The following is a 23,669-nucleotide window of genomic DNA, read 5'->3' on the forward strand; positions in this document are numbered from 1 at the left end:
GCCACAGAAACCCATAAACACAACCTGTTAAAAACTGTTTCCTTGACTCGATGGCAAGATCAGACACCAGGTTTGATACGTGAGTCATTGTGGAGGTCCAGGAGACACTGATGTTCCCCGTACCCACCTGGAGGTGCTATGTTCTTTGCAAATAGCCACCAGTAAGCCTTACTCACACCTATGCAGGTGGAGCACGATGAGCAGGAACGCAGTACTATCAGTAACCTTATTTGGTGCTGTGGTCTCTGAGATTTTAAGTATCTCTCCATTGAAAAAAACTGTCTTCCTTCCCAAAGACTTCCTTACCTGGAATCCTGAATTCCTGATGGGCATGACTGTACCTTTCACTTTTGTGCCCGTAAGGGCTTTAAGGACGCACATAGGGTAGCAGCAGCTCATGCGATGTGTCTGTTTAAAAAGTTGGTGCTCTGGTACACACTGAACGTAGTTAAAAGGAGATATATGGGGTGACAATATTCTGAAGAGCCTTTCAGATGTGCTTCAGGGATCTCTCAGTCTTCATCCTCCTTGAATCTTTACTTTGGCTTCTAGAATGTGCTTTTCTGTTTCTTGAGCTTTTCTGCTCCTTAGCGTCTCTATTATCTTTATAAATATGATGGCACCAAGAAAAAAAAAGGGAAAAAAAAAAAAATGGCCAAAGCAGTTTCATCACACTCATCTCCCTTGATGCCTCAGGTATTTCTCTTCCCACCCTTAGCCTGCAGTTTCCCTTCTACATCACTCTTAAAATGCTCCTGGATTTGTTTGTGATTTGTACTGCAGGTGCCTTTTCCCTTATGATGGAAACTGTGCAGAGCATCATCTCTTGACTGATCTCACCGTTATTGTTGTTGCCCTTTCTCATTCTGTTATGTGGATGCTACCTGTGCCCCAAATGACAAGAGCAGGGTAGAACACTTGAAGTTCCTTTGCAGATTAGACCGCATGCAGGAGAAGAGATGGCTGCAATTAAAATAGGGTACAGCCAAGGCCACCTCCCGTTAAGTGGCGTAGCTTCTCCAACAGCTCTCCCAAAGACATTAAACAGATGAGAACTTGCTCTTGTACATTGTTCTGAGATCTGTAGAACTGAAATCTTGTCCACTTCAGATGGACATTAGACACTGGCTTTAATTCCAAGTATCAGTCACCCCACCTCCATCCATCCCTGTGAACTGATGTGACTGCTACGTTCTCAGGTGCCGGGTGCCTGTCCTTGTCCTAAAAAGGGCATGTCCACATCACTTGCAAGGTTGAAGATTCCAAGAAAATCTAGCAATAGTGCTCTCAGCTTTGTAGTTAGGAATGGCGACACCTGAAAGTCCCAGAAACAGATCCTCAGGTATCTGTGCTCAGGTCCATATGGTGACTTTTTGCCACAGGTGGAAAATGGTAGGATTTGGCTTCTCTCTAAAACCTTTGTGGACATCAAAAAACTTATTCAGCAACCCACAGCTGCAGGTTGATTCCCCCTCATATAATTGTGCACAAAATACCCTATGCACAAGCACATCAGGAACCTCAGCCTGCAGTGCCACAGTTTGTACAAATACCAGCATTAACGGAAACTTTCCCGTGCTGCTTTTGAGCCTTTACTGTAGGTAATTATATAATTTGCTACAGATTTGACCCCATCTTAAAACACAGGCCAGTTAGCTCAGGGAATAAGAGAGGAACAAGTCAGCCTCTACTTCGCTTTCTTAGCAGTGCCAAAGATACTCAGAATCTTTGGTTTCTAATATTTCAACGTGATGCCAACTCCTCCGAGTTGAGCATCCTATATCAAGTGTCTTATATAGTCATATCCTTTTATACAGATTTTTTCACTCTGTTACATTACTATTATCTGCACTTTCTGATGAAATGCTAACAATATCAAAATGACAATTAAGTTACAATATTCCGCAGTAATTTACAAGGCTTCTTCAGCCAGGCAGTCACAGATGCACCATCACTGTCAGCCACCAAGGATGGAGAATCCTGAAAGGTGCTGAAAATTTTTGGGCTTCCTTCAGATAGTTTGAAGGGGCTTTGTGCCTTCTACCAGGAATGCAGCAGCTAGCAGAATAAGGGTCCTTCTATTGTTAGAAAAGATGATTTGCCAAACTAGAGAGAGGAAGAGGGATGGGGCTTCCAGAAAAACTCTTTGCTGGAAAGGAGATGTTTGCCCAGCAACACAAAATCAAAATCTCTGCCTGGTCTGTAAGAAATGTCTCTATGAGCACCGCTCCTTTATTTGGTATTCAAGCCAACTTTTGCCTGTACGTGATCGGAAAAGAAAACACACGAGCAAACGTGTGGAACAGGAGGATAAAAGCAATGAAAGCTGACACTACCAAACCAATGAGTTAACCCAAAAGACTATTACATGGTTTTTAATTGTTCTCATTTGCCTATATCACCAAATAGGCTGTGCATCCAAACTATAGTTTTTATTTGGGTAATACCACGCCAGTTTGGTCACTGCGAGGAGCACGCTGCAGGAGTACTCCGTGGCACAAGAGGGGAATTCTGCCACTGGCAGAAGAAAGACATCAGTTTCAGCTTTGCTAATGTAGTCACAGGAAGTAATGACAGGCAGGTTTGGCATATGGGGCATATGGTAGAGATGAGGCCTGAAAGATTATGTTCCTATTGAACTGAAGGACTCCTGATAAAGCCGGGTTTATTTAATTTTCAATTCCGCGTCCTACACCTGAGGGTACTTGCAGCCTTGGGTGTTTCTAAGAATTGTTCTCAGCCCCAGAAGTTAACCAAAGAACATCAGACAGAATGTTTGCAGCAACTAGGCTCTTCCAGGCATGATCAGGGCTCAGCCCAGCCTCCAAGGACACATCTATTAGGCCCTCGGAGCTTTGCTGTGAGGTGGGTGAGGGTACAGCAAGCTAACCAGCTTTACCAACCCACTTTCCACAGCTGGCAGTGGGTGTTGTAGGGTTGCCAAGAGCTGATTAGACTGTCCCAACCCATTGTCTTAGTAACAACAATGTTATCACCCAGCACTTGGTGTAAGGGAGTGGGGATATGACACATAAATAGGAAGCGTTGCTTTAGCACTGGGATATTATGGGTTTCCAAATCAGACCGATGCACTAGAAGCTGGCTGGTCCCTGTGCAGACATGGCCTGGATCTGAGTTGGGAGCTAAATAAGCCCCTGTGCTGAACTCGACAGTAGTGATGCGAGAAACAGTTTAACAATACCTGTACTTCCACTGCCCGGATGCCAAGATGCCTAGCACTCAGGAGATACTGGGTGCAATTCACATGTGGTGGTAGTGGGTACAGCTTACATCCAATTCAATGGGAGTTGTACCTACTTCTGCCATGGCCAGCTAGGATCCTGGGCATCCTAGGGAATAAGCCCAGCCTCTTGTGCATTTCTTTCGAACTCCCTTTTGCCCTCTTCTGCCATTTTGTTGCTCCTGTGTTAGCCAAGACCTAGTTTACTAGGGCTCGTGATTGGAGACTTATTACAGCTTATTTCTGTCTGCCTTTCTTTAAAGCCAGCTGAACATACCCAATGCTCTTCCTCTATGGTAAGACCGAAAATACAGACCACCCTCCCAGCTTCTGTGACACTCTTTCTAACACACTCCTTTATTCTCTTCCTGTGATCACGAGTTCTCTCTCCAAGCCCAGCCTAGTTATTTCTGCATGAAGCTGCCATGTCGTGTATTGGTGTGAGTCTGGTGTTCACATGAGCTGTGAATATGCTGCACATGTGTATTTCTTGTGCATCCTGAGCTTTCCTTTGGTCAAGTTAACTGTCGTTCTGCCTTCTAATGAATCACCAAGAGAGAACTAGACCTGGTAAGATTTCTTGTTAGCAACAAACCGCGTCGCTATCAATGTGGCACTGAATGAGTTTGCAATGTGACTTCACGTCCAAACCTCCAGACTAGAAAGGATGGGGACTCTGAAGTTTTTCTTCACTGAGGCGATTCACTGTGACTTTTGAGTTCCTACTTTGTACAGGAAAGAGTAAGTGTGCAATGGTGCACACGAACTCTGCTGCCTTGGTGTACATGGCAGTTCTCGCACCACCCCAACAGAGTTGCAGTAACTCCATTCTCTTGATCACTGCTTTGCAGAACCTCCCTCCTCTAGCAAGGGTATGCCTTCAAAAAGCTGGATGAAAGCCAGGAGAAAGCAAGCAAGGCTACTGGAGCACCGGCTAATCTTAAAATGACCATAATCTCCTGAGGCATCACTGAGTGGTTTTGGCTAAGTGGTTTGATGACAGGAAGTTGCATATTTGCACCAGGGAGGAGTTTGTTCTACTTTATCCGCTGCTTAGACTTTGCCTACTCCAGGACCCTGGGAGGACAGGAGTCATTTTCTGTCTATGGCAGCTGCCTCCTCTCAGAAAGGAAAGGCGAAGGAATGCTAAAACCTCTGTCCAGACCCATGTCTCAACTTGCTGCCATCCCAAGGGCCAAGCTGACAAGAGCAGCAGCACGTGGAATAAGAAAACACCTTTTTATCACAACCACAAGGTACTGCTGTCCGCACAACTTTCAAATTTGGATCTCATCTCCCTTTCGGGTGGTATTGAAGTTTAGCTCCTTAGAAAAGTGGTAGGGAGACCACAGGATGTCTGTAGGACTGGGAAAGCTGTGTGACCTTGTAGTTAGCCCTCTGGGACTGTAGTGCTGAGTATTGAATGCCATGATATTTTATGTCTTGGAGGCCTCATTCCCTCCTTCCCCTTCGATTCACTGAAGCTCCCAGCCTGTTGTCCAAGTCAGAAAACAAGAATTATGTGAGACATGGGGAGCACTCAGGCGTTTTCTTGACGCAGACCGTTCCCCTAATCTTTTCACCTGGTTACCACGTGGACTTTGAGCGTCAGCCTTTGCTGCAGGCTGGAGGACGCTGCCCAAAACATCTACCAGTGATTCAGCACAGACAAACTGCAGCTGGGGTGGGATCCTGGGCTGCATGGCAGGAGCTGGGGCATGGCCCCAGCCGGGGAGCCGAGTGCCAATTTGCTCATCCTGGGTTGGAAATAGGAGCGTACACAGGTACGCATCCTCGTCTGGATGTTTAATCCCAGAAACATACCCCGGGCAGTTCCCGTGCTTTGGGTTTTATCAGGAGCAGACAGACAAGCAGCTGCTGTTTTCGCTGCCTGGTGTCAGGAAATCCAAAGGGTCTGTTCTCTCTTGGTTTACACAGTGGTGAGTAGTTAACGACGGGGGTGATCTGCACTGTTTCTTCCTCCTAGATGTTGCTCTTTTGGTGGTGTTCAGACTCAAAACTGCCGTTTTTGCAGCCTGGGGGGGGACAGAGAGGGAGTTTCTGTGCACTTCTTCGCTCCAGAGCAGGTCCAGTGGCAGGGTGACAGCGTCGTCTCCCCCTGTGCCAGGAGGTCACGTTCCCACGGTGCTGCTAGCGGAGGCCACCAGCTCCACAGGCTTCACACGGTATTTTAGGGGCTTAACAAACTGGGAAAGACGGCGTTTTCTGCGCCTCACCTCCCTTCGAGCTCCACCGAGGCCCGGGTGAGGCTCACGTGTGAAGGGCTGAGGAACATCAGAGCTGGTTACAGGCCGAGGGGAAAATGCTTAGGGACAAAGCAGATGCTGTGAGAAAAAAAAAAAAGTTTGGAAGAAAGACTATTTTAAAATACTGCACGCTTGAACAGTAGCAGTGAAGCCAAAATAAAATGTTTTTCAAAACAAAACAAAAAAAAGCCAAAAAAAAAGTCTGCGCAGACTGTGGGAAATACAAAAGGGTCATGAGAAATTGGAAAGTCCTAAATGCAGAGCAGCGGGAGCGAGCGACCACGGCCCAGCCCCAAGGAGCAGGGCCATGGCAGCGCAGGGACAATGGGGCTGCCAGCAGCACCAGTGCCACCGGCAGCGGGGCAGTGTGTGCCGTGCCCCCACAGCACGCTGCACCCCAGAGCAGACCTGGGACCTGCTGCTGTTGTTCTGTAGAGCAAGCAGGACGTGGCTGATGCCCAGCAGATTCGCCAGACCTGCTGGCTGAGGTGCTTGCTGGAGTAGAACATCCGAGACAGGTCATCTTTCTCCTCCAGTACAATGTCAAAGTAGAATTGCATCTTTCCAGTGCGAGGAGGAGATGTAATGGAGCAGTTTATAGCACAGCATATCCCTAATCCCCAAAAGTCCAGGCTACCCAAAGAGAGAGGCTGATGGCCTCTAGAGTCCCCATAGAGTAGCCTCCCCACCACGGCAGAGAGGGCAGGCTTGACCAGCTTGGCCCGTCCCTGGGGTGCTGGGGCAGTGCGAGCCCAGGGAGCAGTACCAGGACAAGGAACAGTGCAGTGAGCTCTCGGCGTAGCGTCGTCTGTGGCCCAGGGCCCCCGTTCCTCCCATGCTGTTGTAACTCCTGCCTCTGTGCCAATGGCTTCCAGAACGCAGAGGAAAACTCTCGCATCTCAATCACCTTCTTCCGACTCTTCCGCGTGATGCGTCTTGTGAAGCTCCTGAGCCGAGGGGAGGGCATCCGGACACTGCTTTGGACCTTCATCAAGTCCTTCCAGGTATTCCTTCACTTATCTCTAAGTAAGACCTAACGCTTTTTTTTTTTTTTTTTTTTGCCCTTGGTGGCCCTTCGGGGAGGGGTTTCACCCAAGTGCCCACCAGTGACATGTGGCACGAAGGAGAGTCAAGTAAAGGGGGCTCACGGGGGATGACTGCCTGGGCATGAATTTCTGCTTTAAAGCATGAGTAATTGCTTGAGACCTTCCTGCACAGCCTTGATAGTCCAGTTCAACTCAATTACTGCCTGTCTGGAACCTTCAATCTCTTTTTTTTTTTTTTCTATTTTAGATTTATTTTAAATCTGTTGCTTTAAGCAAAATATCCAGCTATGGGGAAGGCCTGGGTCTCAATTAATTTTCTTTTAAGACTTGTTTTGAGGATTTTCAGTGAGTAGTAGAGGTGTGTGGCCCCCATGCTTTCATCCCGGAAGAATTTCACCTTTTTGGCCCCACGCCTTTGGCCCTGGTAATGATGCCAAGTTATTAAATTGCTGCTGCTTCCGCCTTGGACGCAGGTTGCGTTTCAGTGGACCAGAGTAGATAGGGGAAGGTGAAGGAGACCAGACTGGATAAGAGTCATAGAATCATAGAATCATAGAAAGGTTAGGGTTGGAAGGGACCTCAAAGATCATCTAGTTCCAACCCCCCTGCCATGGGCAGGGAAATCCTCCACTACACCAGGTTGCCCAAAGCCTCATCCAACCTGGCCGTGAATCATCACCTCTGGGAGAAAACAAACACCAAGAGACAGCTGTTTGCTAGAAAAACTGCTTCCAAACCAGCCTCTAACCTAGCCATGTACAGAAAAATATAGTTAGAGATGAAGCATAGCATATTCCTGCATTTTACGAGTACTTGACCTGGATTTACTGGGCCAGCACAACCTGGATATTAGCTGGGACACGTCTGGAAGAAGTGTCAGGGACTGACAGTGCAGGAATACAAATAGTGTCTAAACAGAAGAAAAGACGCAGGGCGCACCACCAGACAAAAGCATGGAAGAGTACCTGGTGCAACACACCAGTCTTGAAAGAGCAACCACGTATCCCTCAGACTGAGGCTTTAAATGGTGGATAGCATTTGTGTTGACTCCAATGGGAAAGGAGCTGAGCCACACTTTAAAACTTAAGCCTCACCTGCTACAACACAAGCTGGGACCCGAGCCTGCAGTGCTGTGGATCACCAGACTTCTGTCTGCTGACTTCTCTGTCAGCAGAAATAGCACATGTGTACACCAGAGATCCATCTGGACCTTTTCCAGTGGAGCTCTCAGGTGGTCTCAGGAGCCAGACCACCAGGCTCATGCAAAGGATTCCCACTCTGTGCTCTCCTTGACTGCCAGAGGATCTACTATTGCACAGCGGTTTTCCGACACATCCGTACCACAAGCGACTTTTTCCATTGCTTACCAGGTTGCTAACTTCCAGGTTGTTACTTGAGTGGCTCCAGTGGGAACCATTTTGCCTGCACGCATAGGAATGAGATTCCCTTGGCACAGCTCAGCCATCCCTGATGCAGAGGACAGAGTCACACTTTCCAGTTCCTGCTTCTCCTCCCCTTGCCCCTGTGCCCCTCCAGCCTCTTTAGCAACAGCTCGCTCCTATCTGGAGCTCAGCTTGCCCCGGCTCTCGGCTGGAGAGGAGGAGATGGATGGGAAAGGGAGCGCCTGGTACTTCCTTCCAGTGACCTTCAGACCTCTTTGGTTGGAGAGTCACTTTTAGGCAGGGTTGTAGGGTGATGGGAGAAAGTAGCAAGGGAGGTATCTTCCACAGCGGGGCAGGGGGATGGGGAAGGCACTGCAAGCAAATGCCTTTTCCCTTGAAAGCCTTTAGCCATTTATAACATGGCATTCTCTGCTCGGAGCTCCTCCTCTTGCAACTACCAGGAGGCTCCTCCGGTAGCTAAGAATAGCCACTGCTCAGAGCTCTTAACTCAACCACTCCCGCTGTCAAAATCTAGGATCCCTGCAGACTTTGTCTGGCACGGGCTCTTCTCCGTGTCCCCACATGCTTCCAGGAATCATCTCTGCTCACACAGGGCCTCCTAATAAGCAAGGAACCCGCACTGGAGTCCAGAGCCCACCGTTAACTACCACGTGCCCCGCGCATGGCGCACGGCGCTTACGTACAAGTCGGGGCACCGGTCAGAGGAGCGTGTGGTGGGAAAGTGCTCCGCAGGGTTTCCGCCTGCAGAGACAGCGACAGAGGCCAGACTGGAGGGTGGGAGGAGTAGGAAGTGAGAGGGGTGCCAAGGGCAAGGCGAGGCCGTGGGAATCACAGGGACAAAGCGGTAAAGCCAGGGAAGGACGGAGACAGAGGAGGAGAGAGCCAGAGGAGTGGAATATGGGAGGTGGAGAGCTGAAGGAGCCATAGGGAATAAGGGGCAGAGATGAGTGGGAAGGTGCATCAATGGAGAGGAGTGGGCTAAGTGGAAGAACATGGAAAGAAAGTGGAGGGCTGGATGGCCAGGAGAGAAGACACTTTTCCCATCTCTTGTTTGAAAAAAAAAAAAAAGACCTGGTAAGGTTATGCACCTCAGGTCCTGTCTGGACACTATCCCAGGAGCTCTTCTTAGGTCTTGTGTATATCGATTCTCAACCAGATCATCGCAGGATGTCTGGAACCCAATTCTGAGCTAGTGTATCCCTACTGACACTGTGGAGCAACCATATAAATTTGTCTGATCCCATAAAACATAGAGGAATCTGCCTCTGAATCTCAAGATGATGATTACAGATATGTTTGAAGGTTTGGATTTTTGCCATTTTAATATTCAGATCTCTTTGAGATAAGATCTGCAGATCTTAGTCAAATCTCCATAGTGGCCAGGGAAAATTTTTCCTCAATTCTTCCTTCAGGATTTAGCTCTCTTGAATTTAGACATAAACTTAAAACATGTAAGTAATCTTAATGTTAAAAAAAAAAAAAAAAAGGTAGGCTTTTTATACTTTGTGAAATGGCGTGTTCAAAAGTCAGATCAGGGACTGTACTCTCATTTTCAGGATGAACGTTTCCACCCATTGTCTCTGAAGTAAGGCCTGGAAATCTCTGGTCTGAGCACTCTATGTTTCAGAAGCAACAGAGTAGAAAATTCCTCCTCAAAAGCCTGAGCCCATGAGGTCCCGAGCTGAGCCCTTGATCCCTGCCAGTGGCGGAGGGAACCCGCAGCACCCAACACTTTGCCCATCACACTGGCCTCTCCGAACCCACAGCACCCAACACTTTGGCCATCACACTGGCCTCTCCGAACCCACAGCACCCAACGCTTTGCCCATCCCACTGGCCTCTCCGAACCCACAGCACCCAACACTTTGCCCATCACACTGGCCTTTCTGAGCCCACAGCACCCAACACTTCGCTGGCCTCTCCCTGGCAAGGCAGCTCTGCGTACCAGGGCTCTGCATTTCCTCTTCAGCAGCTGACCACAGACACCCAGTGCATGGCACACCCCATCAGAGACACCTAACCCTGAAGAGGGAACGGAGCTGATGCTGCTGTAGGTCCTTAGGGTGGCACCAGCCATTGCAGCAGAAGCCTCGAATTGGCATCTCGGCAGCTGTTGCGTTTTTGTTTCACCAGACTGGCTCCAGAAAAAGTCACATTGCCATTAATGTCAGGATAATACCGGTTATGGGAGTTTTCTCGGCTGTAGGCACTGGGTTTGCCCTCCCTGCCCTCACTCCTCAAGGGCAGGAGGGAGTTGAAGGCAGCGGAGCTGCCCTGTGCCCGCAGCCCGCCTGGGCGGGGTGGTGGCCGGGTTGGGGGGGGGGGCGGGCAAGCAAACGTGGGCCTGCAGGGGCATCTAGTGGCCACCTACCCAAATTACAGACTCCCCCCATTCCACGAAGCCAGGAGCATGAACCAGGCTCGGTGGAGACACAGTGCTCTTTTTCCTTTTTTTTTTTTTTTTCCCATTTTTAGGCTCTCCCCTACGTGGCTCTTTTAATAGTGATGTTGTTCTTCATCTACGCCGTGATCGGGATGCAGGTAAGTGATGCTAAAGAGCTCGAGTGTGCCTATCTTGTCCTGTTAGTGTTGTGGGAACTGACTTATAAATTTGTAACTAGATCAATGTGTGGTTATAAGGGCTTACAAGATTGTTTTCATGCCATAAGGTAAGATGGCAGCTAACCTTGGAAAGGAAATGTTGTCTGCCTGCGTGCTTCCAACAGGAGCATAATGCACTCCAGGAAAAAAAAAGAAAAAAAAGAAAAGAAAAACAAACAAACAAAAAAAAACCCACCACAAACCAACACATTTAGTGGCAGAATGCATTATGCAAACAGTAAAAGGACCGTGCCTGCCCTCCACACTCTCAAAGGAATACCCAGCAGTGGTGGCAAAAGAGGTTTAGTGCCTCAGTCGTTGGTTCAAAATAGTTGTTGCAGTGGGCTTATGGGCATGCTGCACTGGAGAAACCCATTTTTTCTCTCGCATCACTTTCACACTGGTGTAACTTCCACCGAGTTGTAAAGAGCAGCTTTTGATTTACAGCCGTGAAGGTAAATATGGGATCAGACCCAATGTACTGACACTCTGCGTTTGTGCCAGTCCTTCAGGAAGCTGCATCAGTACAATGTCCTATTCAGTTTGCAAAATGAACTGGGAAGCGGCGTGAGCATCCGTCTGCGCAAGGAACTGATGTTGCACACAGACCATCGAAGAAAGCATATAGGCTTCTTGTGATATAGGCACAGCCCGTGGCAGCCTCAGCCTCGTTTGCCGTGCTGCTTTTCAAACGAAGCTTCACTTCCCACTTCGACGTTAACCAAAGATCTCAGACAAGTCAGCCATCTGGGACCAGCGACCGAAGCATAGAAAGGCATGGCATGATTGCTTCCAGAGGTCTCCAAACGTGACAGGCTTCTTGGTTTCACAATCCCAACAGAATCTGTAACAAAATTCATCTGGCCTCTGCGACCTTGTTTTAATTTGTTTCCTGTTATTATAATCACATCTTTTCACAGGCTCCACCTACCCTCCCCCAGTTTGAAAAGTAAAACTCATCTTTTCTTGAGTTACCGCAAGTTACCTTGATTGCCCTCAGCAATTGCAGCTGCCATGTTGTCTACGAGGTTCATGCTGTAAACTTGCCAGTTTTGCCTTTAATACCCAACCACTCCAATGGCCAAGATCTCACAGGATTACCCGTGATACACAGAAATTCACTTGAGAGTATTACACTAGTGTTATGTAGCTACACAAAGCATTAAAAGTGGCTTCCAAGTACTCAGGCAGATGTGGTCTACAATGATGGGGGCACTGCCAGGGCTAGATATTTTATTCTGTAATTCTATTCCCTTTTCCGTCAGCTAGTTCTAAGTTAGCTATTTAATCTTTGGCTTACATTTAAGCCTCTGTTTTAATCATCTCAGCAGCCTGCAGATCATACATCTGTCTTTCACATTGATCTAGATTACTAGGTTGCTTGCTGCCCTCCTGTCTTCCAATGAGAAAACCAACTTTTCTCTTCTTCCCTCTTTGCCAAGAGCCCGTAGACCTGTTATCATCACTTTTTGGCCAAATGGCGTCTCAGACATTTTGTGTGCTGCTCTCTTGAACCTGCTGACACATAGAGGGCCTAAATTGATGCTGACGGATGAAGTCACTCGTATAATGACCCAGGAGACACAGACTGGAGAGGCCTCGAGAGAAGAACCTCTACCTGCAGCTCCTCATAGGAGCCTAATGTAAAGCACCCGTAGTAGCTGCCCCCAGTTCCTCATGTGTGAGGGAAGCTGCAGGGGCGAAGGGAAAATCAGACTTCCAGCATGGGAAGATCCCTTGCCTACGCTTGCCTGAAATGAAAAACATGGGTTGCCTCAGCTCAAACTGCCTCTGAGCATTTTAACTGTCCTCCCCCTCCTCCTCAGTGCAGCTGGGGTTGTCACTGCCACCCGTGGCGTGGGGGCAGCTGGGGCTGGGAAGGCTCCCACGTCCCTGCGGAAGCCCTGCCACGTACAGACCCTCCCTCCCACCTGGCACAGCCTCCTCGCCACTGTCTCTGTGCATCTCTCCGTGTCATTGTTTCTCGTGGGGTGGTAATTATCGGTGACATTTGCTTGAAAAGAAGCTCCACGTTCTCGCAGAGCAGCTCTGTTCCTGCTGCTCGTTTTGGCTACGGGATGACAGCGCTCGGTCCTTGAGATCTTTGTCACGTTGCTATCGATGGGGAATAGATAGTCCTGACTGTCTATGCTGTGCAGAGACCCTTCTGCCCAACAAAGCTGGTTAAGCTCTCAGTCCCAGTGCCCAAAAGTACCAAAGCTACGTAAGACTTTTTGAAAGAAGCCTGAAACTCTTCTGCTCGGGGGACTTCCTATCGAGGGCAGGCCCTGGAAAGGTTTGCTGATGGTTGCAAGCTTTGTGCTGTGACTGGATGAACCACAGCGAGTTGGTGCAGCACCGGTTGGCTGGGCACGGAAGGAGGCCATAAGCCATCCTCATCTGGGCAAGTCTGGTCATCATCTTCCCCCTGCTGCATTCGTCGAGGGGGCCTGAAACACCTGCTGCTGACAAGCATGGCTACTAGAAGGGCAGGCATTTGGAGAATCTCCAGATCCAAGTCAACGTACTTTGCATTGTTTTGGGAAGAGCCAAGGCACCCCACAGGGTTGAAAGCTGAAGGCTTTGCAGCTGCTGGTCTTTTGCTATCATTTCCTCCTGGTCAAGACAGATAAGCAATGAAGGAAGGAGCCTCTTCTTCTGTGTTATCGATTGCTTTCAGCTGGACCCCGTCCCACACGCGTGCCTGATAAAATGAGGCCCCATATCACATATTCACAGTGTAGGAAATAAGGAAGGATGTCTTGTTTTAACAAAAGATGCCTCTTGTTACAAAATGAGTGCTTTTCTGGTGATAAAGCACAAGCAAGGGAAGCAACAGCAAATACGAGAGACCTGTGGAAATGATTTTTGAAGAGAAGAGCAGATTCTGTTAAATATCAGAGCGGGGTGAGGCCAAGAGCTACGGGTGACAAGAGTTTGGGGGATTTTGCAGGGCTAACCTGAAAAGACCTCTGCTTTCCGCCAGGTGTTTGGTAAAATTGCGCTGAACGATACCACCGAAATCAACCGCAACAACAACTTCCAGACCTTCCCCCAGGCAGTGCTGCTGCTTTTCAGGTGGGTGTCCAACAGCTCTGGCTTGTGTCAGTCCGGGAGCGCAATTCCTCTGCTCTTGGGCACGGCTTACCTCCTTCTACCACGTCAGGCTCACGAGGTGAGTAGGAGCACGTTGTCCTTTAGCGAGGGAGCCCAGGAGTTACATCAGGTGAACCGAGCGGTCCATAAAGCCGGGTACCCTGCCAGCTGACCCTGGCCAATGCACAGCGCTGGGGAGGGAGGCAAGTCCTCCTACTCAGAAGGAAGGTAGCCAGTTTTCGGTGCTTTCAAATGTTGATATGCATTGCAAAGTCCTCCCTTCGTTCAAATCAAGCCAGCATGACCTCCAGTTTATTTTGGCAGGGAAATATTTTAGCAGGGAAAGGGACATGAACTCCCACTCATGATTTGGCATGGCCATGCCCAGCTCAGCTTAGCACATCATCCTGCTCTAAGTGTGCCGGGGCCAGGGAGGGATGCTGAAGGGGTGGGGAGTTGGCACAAATTCAACAGTCTCTCCTCGTTTCCAAAGAGTTTTTTAATGCCATCCCTAACCATGTCACACACGTCTCGAGGACTGGCTGGTTGGAGCATGACAGCCCTGTACTCAGACTGGTAAATCCAGTCAGGAACAACACGCTGATGGCAACAAAGCCAAAAAGAGGAGCAGGGCATGGCAGTGTATGTCAAAGCCCAGCCATCAGCCTCACTCGCTCTTAATTGACCTCAGTGGCAAAATTCCCGTTAACATTCATGGGAGCAGGAAGAGGTTGTTAACGTGCCAGTCCCTCTCACATTGAAGGTCACCACCATCTTCCCTTGCTTTTTGCCGTGTCCAGGTGTGCCACTGGTGAGGCCTGGCAGGAAATCATGCTGGCGTGTCTCCCAGACAAGAAGTGTGACCCAGAGTCGGAGCCGGCCAACTCCACCGAAGCCGATCACTCCTGTGGCAGCAGCTTTGCCGTCTTCTATTTCATCAGCTTCTACATGCTCTGTGCCTTCCTGGTGAGTCTGCCCAGCAACCGAAACCTGCCCTCCGTCAAGCCGAGCCCCTGCCTCCCCAGGCATCAGCACTGCAGAGCAGAAGAATGATCTCAAAGAGGGGAAATCTCCCCATGGGGTATTTCCCAGCAGCGCCCTTTCCGTGACAACACCCCCTTAGTCACTGCCATTCCCACCTCCCTCCAGCTCTGGGGGATGCTCTGCTTCCAATCCCAATCCTTCGTGCACAGCCAAGGAGCACTCTTCCCCCCTCCCCCTCAATGAGAAAACCAAATTAGCGTGTTGTGGGCTGTGCTGAGGCTAGCAACGCCTCAGCCACACTTCCCACCTTCCCTCCTACCTTCCTTCTGGCTGCTGAGCAGGTTTTTCCTCCCCTGCCAGCAGCGATGACTGTGAGAATACACATATCCCACTTGCATCTGCTCCGTGCTGGCAATGCGGCATTGCTCAGAGCGACAGCACATGCTCTGCAGCTGGCATCAGCGCACAAAACTCTCCCAGCCAACAGCAGCAACATTTTAAAAGTTTTAGTCTTGGGCCAGAAGAAAGGACTTTTATCTCAGCCCCACTGCCTATAGAGCATAAAATCCCAGGTTCCCTCACCACTACTCCGTTCTGCTGGGTAAAGACCCAGCTAAAGAAAAAGCCAGCACACATGTCTAAGCATTCAGCAAACTTGGGCGTCATCCATTCAGTAAGGGAGAGCAAAACGTGACCAGCTGAGACTATTCCTCCTCTGGGATCTTCCCATTTAAACCAAGGGGCTGGCATGGGGGAACAGAGGACCCACCCCCAATGGCTTCCTAATGTTTTATGAGTCCACATCCAGACCTTAAACAGAGAACCCACTACTGTTACCTGCCTCATCCATCAAGTCATCTCTGTCCTTGTTTGCAGATCATCAATCTTTTTGTAGCTGTTATAATGGATAACTTTGATTACCTGACACGGGACTGGTCCATTTTAGGACCACACCACCTGGATGAGTTTAAAAGGATCTGGGCAGAGTATGACCCTGAAGCCAAGTAAGTAACCCAGCCTGGATATCAGAGCTCCTCGGGAGAACGGGCCCGTTATTTTCTGTTCTCTAGACCCAGTGCAGTAAGTGCCACGTTCCTCCTGCAGGAACACTTTTTTTCTGCAAAAATCCTAAAATACCTCCACAAGGTATTGCTGGTGAATCCGTAAGCCAGCAGTGCAAGGATGCACGCACAAAATCTCAGCATTTAGGCTGCACTCAGCCTTTAGGCTGGACATTGCTTCGCCTTCAGTCAGGGGGGGTATGAACTGTTTAGGGAGGGGCAGCAGGAGATGAGCAAAGGAGATTAGAGGGCTGGTTGATTGTCCCACGTGATTGAGATATTGAGCTGTGACTCTTCCAGTTGACTTTCTACTCGCCGTAGAGCCGCAGCGCTCAAATCTCCGTTTTGTCGTGGTGTCATGCAGGCCCATCGCAACCTGCACCTTCACATGGCTGCGTTACGTTGTCTGCAGGGCTGTTCTCATCAGCAGACTTGCAGGGATTTAAAGTTAGGCAAGAACAACTCACACGAGGGCTTAAGTGACATTCAGTGTTATATGCTCCGTTTGACACACGCTTAGGCTTACAGTGCATTCAGATCCCTGTGGCATTACAGTAGAGTTGACAATCGTACTGGCAAAGCCCCCTGCGTAATGCAAACGCTGTTTGCAGTGATCTTGGCGTAAACTAAAAGCAGATCTCTTTAGGAGACACAGTGTCAAGATTAATTTGGGCTCAGGTTCTGTAATATGTGAGGCCATGTCACATTATCGTCAGAGTGATATGGAAATTGAAACCTTTCTTCCCGGCCAGGGTGACTGTCCAGAGAGACTTTTAATATGGATAGGGGATAAGCACGGAATTCTAATGAATATACTTTTTGTTAACAAAACAGATGCTACTGTTTGTGCTTGTTTGACGGCAAGACCGCAGTGGCTGAAGCGATATAATAGATACAGCTCAGTCCAGGTGACATCCTCTTCCTTCCCACCTGTAAACAGGAAGCTCTTTTCTTCCTCTTCTCCATCCATGTCCCATGCTCGAAGCCCCATCTCTGGCTCTGGTACCTCTCCTCCCTCCACGACAGAATTTTTCTTTTGAGATGCCATTTACAGAACTTAAAAGAAACCTGACTGCTGCTGTGGAGGAAGTTCAGCGCTTTGTTTTGCACTGGCTCCAGCGACAGCCCAAAGCATAAACAAGTATCAAAAGGCAGTGGCTTGGGGCTATTTATATGGGAGGTAAAGCGCCAGGAAAAAAGAGACCCTTGGCACCTCTGTGCCTGCAACAGCCCTAAGACCAAGAGGTAGACAAGCAGCCGTAGATTTTGAGCAGGTCAGTGGTGGGGGGACAACCCCAAATTGTCCATTCCTGAGCTACAGCATTCAGAACACCGAAGTCAATTCTTGCAAGTATTGACTCAGGTGTGACTGACAGCTGGGTTTGCTGTCCTAGCAGGAATTATATGAGTGCTGGGCAACTCCTGAGGAATGCACGGAATGCAAGAGGCCCGAGAGAATACCTGCAGCTGTGCCCAGGCTGCAGGGAGCTCCGTGATGCTTCCAGCTGCATCCGCGCTCTGCAGGCGGACCAGCCGGTCTCCCCGTGCTCAGGATGCGACCCCTCACTGTGCTTTCTTCTCCAGGGGACGGATCAAACACTTGGACGTGGTGACACTGCTGCGGCGGATCCAGCCCCCCCTGGGCTTCGGGAAGCTCTGCCCTCACCGGGTGGCTTGCAAAGTAAGGCTCGCTGCAGGGTGGCTCGGGGGAGGCCGGGGACCACAGCACCTTTTCCAGCACCTCCCTCCCGCTTCGCTGCCCACCGAGCCCGGCTCGAAGCATCCCTTCCCCCGGGCGCTCTGCACCGCTTCCCGCTCCCTGGCACTTCTGGGCAGCAGTGACCCAGGCAAGGGCTGGGAGGGCGAGCAGCAGGAGAGGTGGCTGGTAGTCATGGGCATCAGCACAGCACCAGCCCGCTCTCCAACTGGGAGAGCATCTGTGGCTCCCAGATACCGAATCAACCATGCACATGTCCATGTGGTATTGAACGCGCATCCCAAGGCAGGTCAGGACAGACAGAAATAACAGGGCAAGGGAAAATATCTCTGCGATTCTTTGGACGAAGCAGCGCACCGAAAAGCTGGTGGTGTCTCTCATTCTTGCTTGAATAGCCGACAGGTATTACACAGCAAGGTGAGCGTGGTGTTAAAACAGAGGGAGGGCAAGGACAGATTTTCGGTGAAAATGACTCACTCGTTTCTTTGGTTGTGAGACCCTGGCTATGAAAAAGGACTCTCTCCCATGTTTATAACCTTTATGCTTCCCCCACTTGAAGTTCTTTGTTCACCTCCTCCTAAGTCTCAGCGTTTATATGTGACGCTTGCAGTTGGTTTTTATGTCAGTCTCAGAGCAAAATACAAAGCCTGGAGCCTGTACACAGAAATATATGACTTCTGTGGCCTACTGCCAAGCCCTTTCAGCCTGCTATCTAGCAATTCTTTGTTGTCTTGGTCCAGTTCCAACCCCCCCCTCGTCTATGATTGCAGTGGTAGTGATGGGGAACGACACCCTTTCCTCCAATCTGATACTGAACCAAGCCTATTGCATGAAAGTGGCACAAAATCAACCCCTGAAAGCATAAAAGTTCAAACCAAGTCCCTGGTGTCTCTTACCTCCTGAGACAGAAGTAAGGGTGTAAGATCCGGTGACTGCTACCTCTGGCACAGAGATATGTCTGTACCTAAAGGGGGCCTGCAGGAAACCTGGAGAGGGACTTTTTACAAGGGTGTGTAGTGATAGGACAAGGGGCAATGGATTTAAACTGAAAGAGGGCAGATTTAGGTTAGGTATAAGAAAGAAATTCTTTACATTGAGGGTGGGGAGGCACTGGCACAGGTTGCCCAGAGAAGTTGTGGCTGCCCCATCCCTGGAAGTGTTCAAGGCCGGGTTGGATGAGGCTTTGGTCAACCTGGTATAGTGGAGGGTTTCCCTGCCCATGGCAGGGGGGTTGGAACTAGATGATCTTTGAGGTCCCTTCCAACCCAAACCATTCTATGATTCTATGTCGTCGCGCGGTCTTGCTGAAGTTCATCCTGCAGCTGCAACAGTACTCAGCACCCACTCTCTGTCCTACATGGCTTTACAGAATTACTGGGGGACAGACACAGCCTTGTTTTAAAAGAGAGAGGGCAAATATTTGGATAAAGCAGACCAGCTTTCAGATTCGACTAATCCCCTTTCTTCAAGCCTGTCACCTAAAAGAAAGATTCTGGCTCTCTGTTTACATACATTTACACCAGGCACAGCTTCAGTGCAGGCAAGTTTGCAAGTGCCTCATGAAGTATGAAGAAATCAGTTTGCTCCTGATAAGAAAAAAAGGTGTCATTTAAAAGCCAAATGGTTTGGAGACTGGAAGAAATCTCTGTCCATTTAATACACTGTGGGCAAGTGCCCACTGGCCACTGAGGAAACCGAAGGTTAGACAGCGATAGCCACATTGAAGAAAGCAGAGTCTCTAGCAATGGGAGGGAGACCCCAGGGCAAACATGCCATGGTTGGGACCATCGGTGGATATGACAAGTACTTTCATAATTGTGTAACTAAATCCACAGGCCATGAACCCTCAAAAAAGAGGGATGGCAGGTCTGGAGGGCATGCTGAGGGCATAAGGAAGAGCACCCTTCAGTCCATGCATTAGCGGTATGATTGTTCTCTTTCTTCTCCTTACTCCACAGCGCCTTGTCTCCATGAACATGCCACTGAACAGTGATGGGACTGTCATGTTCAATGCCACTCTCTTTGCGTTGGTCAGAACAGCACTGAGGATCAAGACAGAAGGTAAGAAGTGTGCTGAGCTGGAATACAACCGTAAGGACATCTTGTGTACAGTGATCCCAGTTACTCATATGCAGCACATGGTACAAAAAGCAGTGTAAAGGTGTTTGGGGGGATAATATCTTCTAGGGAGAGAACAGTGTTTCCAGTTACCTAGAAAGCTGGTGCTTCCCATGCTGTCACCTCAGGTTATTGATCACGTTCTTTACAATGGTCTCAAAAGTTAAAAGTTTCAGATCATCTGCTCGAACAGCAATCAGGGGAAGGAAGAAGGGCAAAGAAGCCTTCCCTTGTGCAAACTGGCTGCAGAGCTGGGCCGCTTTCTGACTGCTGATGCCACTGCTCTTCCAATCTAAGGAAGGCAAAAGAGCTCGGACTCGAGGGTCTCATCTCATTAAAACTCCTCCTGTGCTTCCATTAGCATGAGTTAACATCACGTTGTAGTGACAGGGGTGGTGTAGGCCTAAAGACAGATGAGAAGCAAAGGGACTGTTAGTAGCTTTGCACAGACCAGCAGGTATAGTTGGGGAAAGCAGACGAGATTTCGGGCTCAGCTTGTCCCCATTGTTGCACTCTGTCACCTGCTGTAATGAAAGATACTGGTCCTAAGTCAAAACCTGCCGTCATGTATTAATGAGATGCTCCAAAGGAGTGTGTAGGTCTGTGATTCACAGAGAACCACCTCTGCCTCAGGAGTGGCTGCGTTACATTCCAGGCATGGGAAAGCAGAGATCAGAAGAACTCGAGCTTACTGTGCCAGGATTATACTGACAGCTGAGACCAAAAAAAAAAAAAAGTGGTAAAATTCAGAAATTATATGGAGGTCTTGGATGTTGTGCTAAACAGAATTTGACTCTAGCCGAAGAGGCTCTCCTGAGGAAAAAGCCAACTGCAACTCCTGTAGGACATCTTGTGTCTTAAGAAACAGAGACCCAGAAAGGACTCAATTTTGTCTGTCTTAGCCTCAAACTCTTGGAGACATTGCCAGTGAACTCCTGGGAAACCACCTAGAGCCTCAAGCTGCTTTCTTTCTTGCCTTAGCAGGATCTTGTAAGTGGTTAGGGCAGGAGTTTGGCACTAGCCCTCCTGAGTCAGATTTCTGCCACCCGTTTCATCCTCAGCAAGTTACTTAGTGTCCCTGTCTTCACTGCATCCTATCACGAGAGCTACCGGCATGCCAAGCCCCGTGCAGCACGTTCAGGAGCCTCACTGCTGAAGAGAAATAAGAAAAGCTGCAGGAACAGCACCTTTAGGAGGAGAAGACAGTGGTTTAGTACACATAGTGAGAAAAGAGAGCTTCAGTTATAAGGGGTTTGAGTGTGCATAAATGAAGAAATAAAGCAGAAGGTGAGTTGTTTGGCAGGAAATGGGTGCCTAGAAGTAAAGGATATAAACTGGTTTGACTCACTCTCAAGTGGTAGTGTGGCTTGATTCACGTGTCATTTAGCTCAGAGCCCCTTGGGGGAACATGTAATGTTCATCAAAGAATAAACATAAATACCCTGGGACAGTTCTCCGAGTGGCACATGCCTAGAGTGCCTTGGCAGAGCACTGGGCAGGCTCTCCAAGGCAGACTCTTGGCACCATGTGAAGAACCTGATATCTGCCTGGAGCCAGGGATTGCAACAGGTAATTCTTGGGAAGTGCTGCAAACAGGATCAGGTCTTCAGATTTCTAGATGCATCTTTATGACCAATTCTTTTTCTTCCCAAGCTGTAGTTTTCCATGAACTGACCTCTGTCCTCATCACATTCAACTTTCACTCAATTAAAATTTGAAGTGTTAGATGAGATTGTTGCTTTTCAGGATGAAGTAGCACCATGGTTCTGTTGTTTCTGACTGTTGCAGCCTATCAATAAGTAACACAGTCACCTTCCCACCCTGAGATGACTCTGCATATTTAGGAAGAAGACCTCTTGCTGTGAGGGGACTTTAGCAATGGTCAGAGCACCTCTCTGCCCAAAACTTTCCACTGCTGAAAAAGCTCTGATATTTTCCTAAGATTGCCATGCCAGACGTGAAATTGCTCCTCTGCAGGGTCTGCTTAATTCCTGTCTCTGATGTTTTTCACCCTGCAGGTAACCTGGAGCAAGCCAACGAAGAGCTGAGAGCAATAATTAAGAAAATCTGGAAGCGCACCAGTATGAAGCTGCTGGACCAGGTGGTGCCCCCTGCGGGTGGTGAGTGCAGGATTTTGTCCCAGTGTCCGAACCTGTCTTTTTCCCCACCTGACATGTCCTACTGCACCTTGAGATCCTCAGGCGGAATATGGGGGACAAGCTTTCTTCTACAAGCTGCTACCTATGTTTCATCGGGCTGAGATCTGTTTCTGCCTGTACTAACATGAGTAACATGTCCTTACTGCTGAGAAATCAGGGAAGGAAGAAAAGATGTACAAACAGGAGTCAGAAACCTTTATTCCTAGATCTTGCCCCAGTTTGATCAAATGCATTCGCTCCCCTGGACATTGCCCGGTGCCTCCTGGGGGCAGAGGAAGCAGGCAGAGCTAAGGAGCTCCAGGGAGGATGCTGTGGACTTTATCTGACTGCGTAAGAGAGATGGCCTTACGCTCAAGTTAAGGATGCAGCCCCACCTCGTAACCCCTTCCTATTTAGCAAAACTACCTTTACTATGGCGTAGAACTCTTTTTTTACTCACGTAACTGCTTTCTACTATGGCACCTGTCAAAGACTCACGTACCTGGGGACATTCCTCAGCCAGTCTGAACTGGTGTAACAGAGTGCTGTGGGTTTCTGTGCAGGTTCCTGGTAGGCTGTTATTGTCAGGCTTCTGAGCAACTCCTTTGCTAGGCTTCTTGGGACCCCACGTGCATGGGCATCCAGTGTGGCCTTCACTGGCCTTCCAGGTGGCTCCAGGGGCTACAGCACAAAACAGTGCTTGGTACTTAGTTAACAGTTGCAGCCAGATCCTGAACCTTGCTCAGCCTGCTCTGAAGTCAGTGGGCCATGTCTTACAACATTTCCCTTGGGTATGTTTTATGTGGATAAAAACTGAGTGTACATTTTGGCTCGTGAACAGTTTGTATTGAGTGAGAACAGAGCAATGACTGCATTTCTGGGGAGAGGTGATCGTTTTGGTTCGCTCGCACCCATTCTAGGCACAACCAGGCAGAATTTCAATGCAGAGAAGGTCTAGGTCTGAGATGGATGGTCAGTCAGGTGCTGTTGGTGAAGCCAGACTCTGAGTATGCATTACTCCTGGCTATCACGAGACAGAGCAGCATGTGTTGATCCAGACTGGGAGGCTGCTGCTATAGCAGGGTCCTGTGTGATAAACCAATACCAGAGGCTGCAAAGGTTAGAGGCACTTCACCACAAACAACGTGCATCCAGAGGTGCGTAGTTATTGGGGTGCTCTGCCAGCAGAGCCAGTCTATCCAATTGCTACAAGCACCTCTCCTCCTGACTACTTACAGCAAGTTCTGGCTGTGGAGCTATCCCTTCCTTCTACTCTGCATCCTGATGCCATAAAAAGCAGAGGCGTACTGCGGTACCTAGTGTTTCTGCTGTGAATTGCAAGGCTCACGTTAGCAAATATACTGTTTTAAATCAGTTGCTTATTTAATTTTTTTTTTTTTTTAATACCCCTTTGCAGATGACGAGGTGACTGTCGGGAAGTTCTACGCCACTTTCCTGATTCAGGAGTATTTCCGGAAGTTCAAGAAACGTAAAGAACAGGGGCTGGTGGGCAAGCCCTCCCAGCGGAACGCGCTCTCCTTGCAGGTGACAAGCGGGCACAGAACGGACAGGGGTGGTACAGTAGAGGCATTTGACCCCACTTCCCTCTCAACCATTCTGGAGGCTGCAATGGGCTATCCCCACTGGAAAGGAGCTTGTAGATCACTTAAATTACCACATCAATCCTTTTGGATAAACATGTATGTACCACAGGCCGCATCCCTTAGCTCTGGAGGTTGAAGGCACAAGGGCAATGTATCTACAGTTTATCAATCTGCTGATAATATTTGAAATTTGGGTTCCTTTTAGAGAACTGGTATGAAATGTCCAGCAGACGTTTGCTTATTCATTCTACCCTTTCTGAGGGGAGTCATAGAATCATGGAATGGTTAGGGTTGGAAGGGACCTCAAAGATCATCTGGTTCCAACCTCCCTGGTTGTCACCATATTTTTTTTTATATATATATATATTTTATGTATATATATTATATATCAAG

General features: G+C 48.9%; 1 protein-coding gene across 2 annotated transcripts in view; it reads left to right on the plus strand.

Annotated features, from left to right (window-relative positions):
• The window catches only part of CACNA1C (calcium voltage-gated channel subunit alpha1 C), a 493,329-nt gene that overhangs the window by 458,733 nt on the left and 10,927 nt on the right, over window positions 1-23,669 (plus strand). For both annotated transcript variants that reach the window (XM_086610632.1, XM_086610633.1), the window contains 10 exons: window positions 3,505-3,537; window positions 6,384-6,512; window positions 10,433-10,498; window positions 13,545-13,636; window positions 14,455-14,620; window positions 15,515-15,642; window positions 17,284-17,380; window positions 19,375-19,477; window positions 21,553-21,654; window positions 23,090-23,217. In XM_086610632.1, coding sequence (XP_086466758.1) covers window positions 3,505-3,537; window positions 6,384-6,512; window positions 10,433-10,498; window positions 13,545-13,636; window positions 14,455-14,620; window positions 15,515-15,642; window positions 17,284-17,380; window positions 19,375-19,477; window positions 21,553-21,654; window positions 23,090-23,217 — 1,044 coding nt within the window. The remainder of the gene's footprint in view (window positions 1-3,504; window positions 3,538-6,383; window positions 6,513-10,432; window positions 10,499-13,544; window positions 13,637-14,454; window positions 14,621-15,514; window positions 15,643-17,283; window positions 17,381-19,374; window positions 19,478-21,552; window positions 21,655-23,089; window positions 23,218-23,669) is intronic.

The sequence above is a fragment of the Tauraco erythrolophus genome, chromosome 4 (genome assembly GCF_009769465.1).
Source record: "Tauraco erythrolophus isolate bTauEry1 chromosome 4, bTauEry1.pri, whole genome shotgun sequence".
NCBI classification, from domain to species: Eukaryota; Metazoa; Chordata; class Aves; order Musophagiformes; family Musophagidae; genus Tauraco; species Tauraco erythrolophus.